We start from the raw sequence: 9,390 nt of genomic DNA, 5'->3' as shown, positions 1-9,390 counted from the left end.
TGAAATGTTCAATTGCTCACCAACCATCATCGGAATCTCTGAGACCAAGTTGAAAGAACATCCAACGACTAATGTTAACCTGACAGGTTTCAACTTTTTACACTCGCCATCTAAAACGAACGCTGGAGGTGTTGGACTATACATCAACGAAGGTCTGAGATATGACATGATGCCGGACGTAAAATTTGAAACCGAAGGCGTAGAATATATATTTGTCAGAGTACATGTACAAAAAGCTCTCACAGTGGCAGTCATCTACAAACACCCAGGAACAAAGCAAGAGACTTTTCTTGACGAATTCTCAAATATTCTGGAAACGCTAACGGCAGCTAACGAACAAATATTTATTATGGGAGACATAAATATTGATTTGCTGAAGACCACCAACTTTAACACAAGGTACCGTGAAATGCTTGATTCTTATGGAATAGCTCAGATAATTACTGAACCCACAAGAATAGCTGATCAATCCAAAACTCTACTAGATCACTTCTACTGCAACACTCATCAATATCACCTGTCCCCTTTTGTGCTCCAACACAGTATGACTGATCACTATCCCATCATCTGCCACATGAAATTGGCCCTGCCACATTGTGCTAAAGAATTTGAATCTCGAACGCCCTTAAACCCACGCGGTATAGAGGAGTATATTGAAATTGTCAGCAATACCTTCAACAACTACAAAATTCCTCCACTCACAACTGACAACTACAACTGCCATTTTGAAAAATTTATTGAGGAACTGCGGGCAGCCCTCGACACATCTTTCCCAATTAGGAAAGTCAACCGCAATGCAAGGCGCTTGAAATCGAAACCCTGGATTGGTCATGACATACTTGTTGCGATCAAAACGAGGGATTGGATGCATAAGCACTACTATCTGCAAGGCACCATCGAAGGCAAAAAAGTGTACAAAAAATATGCAAACCAAGTGACGCATATGAAAGAAAATGCCAAAAAAGCATACTTCCAAAAAAGATTCGAAGAGTGCTCCAAAGATCCCAAGAACACATGGAAAACCATTGGAGAAATTATCAACCTAACTAAAGGTAATGCTCCCAAGAGTACTGATGACATCGAGCTACTCGAGAATGGCAGCATCATCAAAGACCAGCTTGCAGTAGCAGAAAAGTTCAATCAGTATTTTTGCAACATTGGTCCGGATCTTGCAGCTTCAATACCAAACTCCTCTGATGACTTTCTCTCGTACTTGAGTCCTGGCCCTCAGAAATCCATTTTTCTTGAGCCGACAAGTGAAGGAGAAGTTGCGATCGTATTATCTGAAATGAAAAGTAACAAAGCAGTAGGACCCGATCTCATCCCAACTCACTTCCTGAAGCTAATCTTTAATATTATTGGTGATGTTATATGCATTTTCTTTAATGAGTCGATACGTCTAGGCATTTTCCCAGATGCACTGAAAACTGCCAGAGTAATGCCAGTGTTTAAGAAAGGCTGTAAAAAGCTAATTTCTAACTACCGACCAATATCTGTTTTGCCAAATCTTGCCACGGTTTTTGAGAAACTGATTGACTGCCGACTTAAGAACTTTTTTGAACTGAATGCAGTACTGTCTCCGACCCAGCATGGATTCAGATCCAACCACAACACCAACCATGCAATACTATCAATTGTAACGGACTATTACAAAACCATCAAGCAAAAAGAAAGTGGCTGCAGCATTTTTATCGATCTCCGCAAAGCTTTCGACACAGTTAACCACAGAATCTTAAGATACAAGCTAGAACACTATGGAATCAGGGGTATTGCAGCAACTCTACTTGAAAGCTACCTGGCAAACCGCAAACAATATGTTAAACTGGGGACATTAAGAACGACTACCAGATATATAACTTGTGGAGTGCCACAAGGCTCAGTCCTTGGACCGACTTTTTTCCTCATTTATATTAACGACATTGTTAATGCATCTTTATTCCGCACAACGCTATTTGCTGATGATACTCACCTCTTCATAACCTCCAACACTGTCGATGATTTGCATGCATCTGTGAATAGGGAACTCCCAAAAGTGTCGAGATGGCTGCAAGCAAACAAACTGAGTTTGAATGCAGATAAGACCGAGATGCTCGTTTTAAATAATGCCAGTCATAATTTCACTGTGAACATCAATCATAAACAAATCTCAATATGTGACTCAGCAAAATATCTCGGCGTCACCATTGATTCCAAATTGTCTTGGAAGCAGCATATTGAATGCACAATATCAAAACTAGCTCGGTGTGTGGGAATAATGACCCGTCTCCAATCTTTGGTTTCCAGATCAGTACTACGAACCATCTACTTCTCTCTTTTCCACTCGCATCTGCAATATGGAATCGTAGTATGGGGAAATGCATGTACAACATTTTTGTGCAGAATTCGAACCCTGCAAAACCGTGCGATACGGCTGATCTCATCTGTACCTTTACGTACCAATTTATCGCCTTACTACCGTAAGCATCGAATTTTGCGAGTTGATGAACTGTATCGCTTCGAAGTATCAAAAGTTGTTCACAAATATTTTTCCAATAGTCTCCCTCCTGTGTTTGATGACTTTTTCATACCTGCTAAACATGTCCATTCCCATTACACGAGATCTTCGTCTAAAGGAAACGTCTACTTACCCCAACCCAATAGCAACCTAACTAAGAGATCTATCGACTACTCGGGACCTATCATCTGGAATGCATTACCATCACATATCCGTGAATTGCCTTATAATAGATTCAAAAAAGCCCTACTTGATCACCTCTTGTCGTTACACTAACACTGTTGCCCTACCTCGCCCAGACATTGCTTCATTGATAATTTGCTACCATTGTTTAATTTTTTTCTACTTTCCTTTCCTAACTAAACATTTTTTTACAGCCAGACTGTTCTGAGTCAAGTGTACCTGTTTGATGCTGGTGTGATCAGACTAGATGACCTTCACGGTCTTATCGATCATTCCTATCTAATACCGAATACTGTGCACGCATATTTTCTGTACCACATTCACTGCCGTTTGTCATGTATTTTGGTTCGATGAAAATAAAGACTCTCTCTCTCTCTCTAGTGATCAAAAATGACGCTCCCCGTCGGGAAATCGAACCCCGGTCTTCCGCGTGCCAGGCGGGGTTACTCACCACTATACTAACAAGGACCGTGACGACGAGGTGTTTATTTAAGGGCATGTATTTTGAGTATTGAGCTGTGTATAATCTGAAAATATTCAAGTGGAGTAGTAACTTACAGTTGTCCAATCAATCAATCGTCACGTTCTATTTCATCTGCTGACGACACAACACACACACACAATGTACAATGTGATATACGAGACACACAATGCGATGTAATGTACAGATAGGGGGATGACGAACGACCAACCAGTTGGGGTCTCTTGAACTGGCATCCACTACGACCTAGCTCCCATGTCACAGTCATATTCTATGTAATATTCTTTCTTCTTCGGTTCTTTCATTTAGAACAGGGGCGGGCAACTTCTCCAGTCGGCGGGCCGGATATATGAAAATTAAGCACTTGGCGGGCCGGATTGTTGAATCGACACATTATTCGCCCATTTATACTAGGTGTATATCGTATTTAATGAATGTATGTTAACGACAGAAATGTCACTTCGAAGCCATTTCTCGCCCATAATGACGAAGTGGATTCGAGAACAGCATTATTGTCATACAGGCGCACACACATGGTGCAATCACTAATTAAGATTTCAAGGCGTTCGATAAGCCCGGTACCCCAAATTTACCAAGATATCATCAATTCATTAGGGCTGAGTAGATGACGAGATAGCGTCGTTGTTCAACTATGTGGCCTATTTTATCTCGATATTGAATCCATGCGGACCGCGGCTCCTACGACATTTGAAAAGTGGCCCGCGACCCGTTCCGAGTTGGCGACCCCTGGCATAAGCGGTGTCTTACAAAAGCCTAGAAGTGCGCCGTGCTACAAGTCGACGGCTACGGTATCAAAAGTAAGAAATATCGGCCTGGTGTAAATGACCATTGTAGTCGACAAACGCCATGATTACCACAAACGATACTTGGGTTGAGTACATCGTAAATGCCGATAATGCTTCAACGAACTTCAACGAACGTGCGCCTGCGCATACGTGTATATAATAAAATAACATACAGTCACTAAAATTTGACGTAGTAAGCAAATAGCGGGGAATCTCGGTAGACTGTAGCCGCGGGCCACATTATCATATAAAACGGAAAACTGTCCACGGGCCGGACAAAATCACTTCGCGGGCCGGATCCGGCCCGCGGGCCGTATGTTGCCCGCCCCTGATTTAGAAGCTAGTTCTTGCTCTTTTTCTTTCTTCATCGGGTGTTTTTCCGGGCTCCCCGTCTAATACTATGTCATTGTACGACCCTTGCGACTGCGAGTTGATTTTTACGTGCTGGAATCAATGTTCCCTCTACTCTACTCTACTCCAGTGGTTCTCAAACTGCATTTAGCACGCATGGTGCGCGAAAAGTTTGATGCCTTTTTATTGTATTTTTTATGCTATAATTTGCTGCCCTTTGAAATGAAATAATTGTAAATACACGCTGTGACAATCCTTAATTCGAGCAAAAAAACGTGCTTTCATTCACAGCATAACCAAGCAACTGGTTAAATTTTATCACTCGGACTGACATACTAAATCATCAGTTACGGAACATGAATTTTAACCATGTCAACGCGGGATTATGATCCAGAATACATAAAACAGGGGTGGGCAAACTACGACCCGCGGGCCGCATGCGGCCCTCCACACTATTCTGTGCGGCTCGCGAGAGTCTAAGGAAACTTATTAAAATTATATGCGTACAAAAAATCGAATTATTGCTGGGACTTGATTAAACTTTTTCTTAGTATATTTCACCATGATAAATCTAAGGCAGTGGTTCTCAAACTGGGGGCGCAACACCTTGGGGCGGGGAAGCATCCGAAGGGGTGCGCAAAGCTGAACTCATCTGAATTTTTTTCGCGCTCCGCACGATCTCTGTCCCAATCCTAATTATTGCTTTGTATTTAGTCTGAATTTCCTATTTAAAAATCTCTCATCCACAGTCGTAACCTTCCATGCCATCTAACTATCCGTTAGGTTTGATAGCATCTTGGTTGCATTTTGTGATATGACGATAAAGGGAGCGCGAACTCTTTTACCGTCATAGGGAGGGGGCGTGTCTTAAAAAGTTTCAGAACCACATGTTCTAAGAGTAAATACTTCATATAATATTTTTTTGTTTAATTTCTGGCACGACAGCCCGATCTCAAGGCCCACGCAGTTTGAAAGGTTTTAACTGCTAAACATCGCAGTTATCCTGAACGAGATTGACTCGGATCAGTAGTGTGATTTCAGCAGAGGTGGTCAGTAACGAAGTACTTCTACTTTTTCGAAGTACTCAAGTAGTTTTCCTCTACTTCTGGTACTTACTGAAGTAGATCTGATTTCCGTTACTTCTACTTCGTAATATTTTGTGATCTACTTACATACTTTTCGCTATTTTCAATTTGTCAAGTAGAAGTAGTTCAATCTTCCAATCAGGAAGATAGCCTGAGGAATTTCGGGGCTGTTTTCACTGAGCATCAACATTTAATTTTCATGAAAGTTGAGTAAAGCCCAGAATTTTCGTTGCGCTGGATACGGAGTGGATACGTTGAGTTATGTTGGGTTGACAAGTCAATCGACGCCCATTTCCCTTCTGAGTTTTGCACCGATACCATCCTGCGTCCCTCATGTCGACCATGGAAATTCGGCTCCTGGAAGATAAAATTAAAGTTGAATTATGAAAACATACCACGTATCGTACGGTACACGGAGGCGTATGGTTTTTTGTGTCGCTCAGTGTTGTCATAACGAAATTCGTCAATAGGAATTTATCTGTTGATGAAGACTGTCTCACTGTCTCATTCATGCGTACGGATGGAACGCAGTACGTTGATTACTAATATCGGAGTAATATTACTAATATCCTGCCATTGAGAGTTAATTTATCAACGAAAACTGCAGTTTCGATACTACTCTTCGTCGGGGAAGCCTTGGAACCTGGATTGGTCGCGTCGCGACATACGAAACCTCGCCCTCTCATCCGTGTGAGTAAGCGGTGTCTCATAAAAGCCTAGAAGAGGGCCGGGCTACAAGTCGGCAGCTACGGAATACAAATGATGAGAATTGGCCTGGTGTATATAACCAAAGTAGTCGACAAATTACATGAATACCAAAGCATATACGAAACATGCAGCACAAAGCTACGCACGTTTAGTGGAAATGACACATATATATGCGAATTCTTGATCAACCCATGCGGCATAGTCGCAAAGGACATTGATATAGGCACGGTAGAAAATATACCAAATCATATCTAAGGTGATATAGAACTGGAATTATATTTTTGTGGTCACGAAAAAGGTACGTATTTGAACTTTCCGTGTCATTTATACGGCTGACTACAAATCGGTTGAAAAGCACTGGTATAATACCTTTCACGTTCATATAGTTAGTTCGAAACAACGACTTAAAAGCCGTCAACAGTGTTTCACTTCATTTCTACATCTTGAATACCTCGAATTATGAAATCGATTTTCGATTATAGGCATATTAATATGTGATCTACGTCCTTGAATGTAAGGTATATCTAAATGTAGCCTCGATGTAGATATAATTATATAATGTACCTTCAGGATCTGCATTAATCATCGTGCGAGCATCACTCTTTGACTGAATCCTTTTACCGGCGCTGTCAAGTAATACCAACGTCGGTATGCCTCTTATACCGTATTCTTCACCCATACCCTCCTAGCGACGTGACAATGAAGTTCCGTAAAAGATGTCAAGCAACGCAGCGTTTATAACCCAACCTGGTTGTCAGATCCAAACGGAATAGCAAGCCACGGCATTTCTTTGTAGTAGTCACTAAATTGTTGCTGACTCCTGTCTGCGCTGACAAAAATGATGAGGAACTTCTTCCCGTCCTTAGTGACTTTATTGTAAAATTCCACAAGTCTGTCGAAGGACGGATTCAGTTTGGAAATTGCGTACTGGCTAGGAATGCTCATTCAATGTAAACAAGAGACCGAAAAATATGTGGTATAATGTAAGTAATCATGTGGGGAAGATTGGGTAATACACACGAAAAGTTATATCTCCGCTAACCAGAAAGCAGAACCATTGGTCCGTGGTTAGTGACCACTTGTCACACAGGCATTGATGAGTCAGTGGTCACTCAATTTAATCGTTTGGCCGATCACTCTAGACCCGACTTGGAAAAGTATGAAATTTTCAGATTTTCACAATTAGAATAGAATTAGAATTACAGCTACAAAGTTTTTTTTTCAAATAAGAGCAAAATTAAGATTATAGCTATACAGTTTTTTTCAAATTAGATTAGAAGTACAATTACCAAATTTGCGAAAACTTGGACATCGAAACAAGTTAATATCAAATATTAGTTCACACTAGTGAGGATGAGAATACAGCAAATGTCTGTAAAGCACGTTTGGCTCGTTTCGTTCTATACTGTACTCCTGTAGCATTTACAGAAAAACCAGAATTAAGATTAGAATTGAAATTAGAGCATAGAGACTTCACAAATTAGATTATCGGCATTACGTTCTAATCAGGCTAATTAGACAACCGCACTACACAATTGCATTAAGTCCGCACTAGACTATCCAACCGTTTGCTTACCATAATAATTGTTAAGACCCTCGGAGATACAGAGCTTTAATATATAATTGCATCGTATTTACATATTGAAATCAACCCGAATATTTTCGGCTGGCACTCGTCGGTAGTAATCGTCAGCAACTGGTAGTGAATTCGAACTTAGGGACACGACTGCTGATATACAAAGTTAAAATGCTAGTTGTCGACGATTATCTCTGACGAGCGTCATCGTATTATAATATTCTGGTTAACTTCAATGAATGTGTTCCTCAATCATCCGTAATGCTGCGTGAGTATTTCGGTACCTAATTTTGAACCCTGCGTTGCGCGACTAGGAACAACATTTTGACTGTGTTGCGAAACGACCGTCGCATAATGCTCTGTAATTACTGATACTAGTTACTACTAGGGCTGGGCAAAATCGAGTACCTGAGTGATTCGATTCTGAATCACGTAAAATGCTTCGAGTCGAGTCGAGTATTCGAGTATCACTCATTATGACGTAATAACATAATGTAATATGTCAAAGTTTAAATATGTACCTTTCATGCCACCACAAATAATATAATGCCTGTTATCGATCACATCAAAGATAGTTCGGTATTTTTTCGACCATACGGGTTTCATTGCACTTTGTGACAATGTTGTGAGATGAACATGACTTCGGAAATATATATTTTCAGTAACGTTCGTAGCGTTGTACTGTATGTCTCGCATGCTGCGATACAGCCAGTCAATGTTTCAAGGACTTTACAGGGGAAAACTGTATCGAAACTAAAATTATCGTTGATAAATTAACGCGCAGTGGCGAGGAGCGTATAACTACAGTACTCGAAAAAATCGACTTTTACTACTCGACTCGAATCATTAAAATTATTACTCGATTCTGATTCGAGTACTCGAATCATTGTGCCCAGCCCTAGTTACTACATCTATATGAAAGGAACACACCGGCCTACTTACTTTGGAGTGAATTTTCGACAAGGCGGACACCAGTGCGCACTGAAGTACAGCCCGATCACTTGACCGTCGTCGACGGTGATGGTTGATGTGTCGACTATGCCCTCTTTGGTTTGTATCTTGTCACCAACTAGCTTCACTAAAACCGACGACATATTTGTATACAGTAAGTGTCGCTTGCTGTCTCACAATCCGACGCCTGTTGCCGACGCCGAGTCTATTTTGCGAATGACCAACGATTATATTGATTACACTTTACCTGCAAAATCTCTCCAGCGATATCACACGCTCGAAACTCTCTCATTCACGGCACGCATCATTTGTCGTCGTTAGACCTCGAATAAGTTGGAGCAGCTTATAATAATCAGTTGGTCGTAGTATGAATTCTCTCCTCATTTGGTATATCAGCCCTCTGGACTTATTAGAAGTTGAAGCCCGAGTCTAGGTCGCAATTTCAAAATACGATCGAGAAGTGAGCCGCAATTTCTTATCGAGCGGTGTTGCCAATCGAGGTTCGTAAAAAAAAAACTAGATTTGCCAACTAAAAAACACCAGATCGACAAAAAATACACTAGTTTTGAAATTTAGGGCAAATCTATTGCATAAATCACAAAAATATGAAGGGAATGCATTGAATATCACCAATAAAGTTACGAATAGACTTAACAAATGACAAATTCATCACATTTTCTGCAATCTTTTTCACATCAGACAATATTGATAATTACTTATTTCTCTATATCTAATCCAAACTTTTTTCGGCACTA

The 9,390-nt window shown here is 40.8% G+C and overlaps 1 protein-coding gene across 1 annotated transcript; it reads right to left on the bottom strand.

The window, feature by feature from the left end:
• Positions 1–5,599: 5,599 nt before the first annotated feature.
• On the bottom strand, positions 5,600–8,869 carry LOC145448547 (nucleoredoxin-like). The gene is made up of 4 exons (XM_080326956.1): positions 8,627–8,869; positions 6,856–7,000; positions 6,673–6,793; positions 5,600–5,757 (listed from the first exon to the last, which is right to left on the bottom strand). The coding sequence occupies exons 1-4, from the start codon at positions 8,776–8,778 to the stop codon at positions 5,732–5,734; spliced, it is 444 nt and encodes a 147-aa protein (XP_080183082.1). The 5' UTR covers positions 8,779–8,869; the 3' UTR covers positions 5,600–5,731.
• Between the last annotated feature and the right edge of the window lie 521 nt (positions 8,870–9,390).

The sequence above is a fragment of the Botryllus schlosseri genome, chromosome 10, assembly GCF_051294905.1.
Source record: "Botryllus schlosseri isolate E-star chromosome 10, Bs_hap1, whole genome shotgun sequence".
Classification (NCBI taxonomy): Eukaryota; Metazoa; Chordata; class Ascidiacea; order Stolidobranchia; family Styelidae; genus Botryllus; species Botryllus schlosseri.
This window is presented reverse-complemented; position numbering and strand designations above follow the sequence as displayed.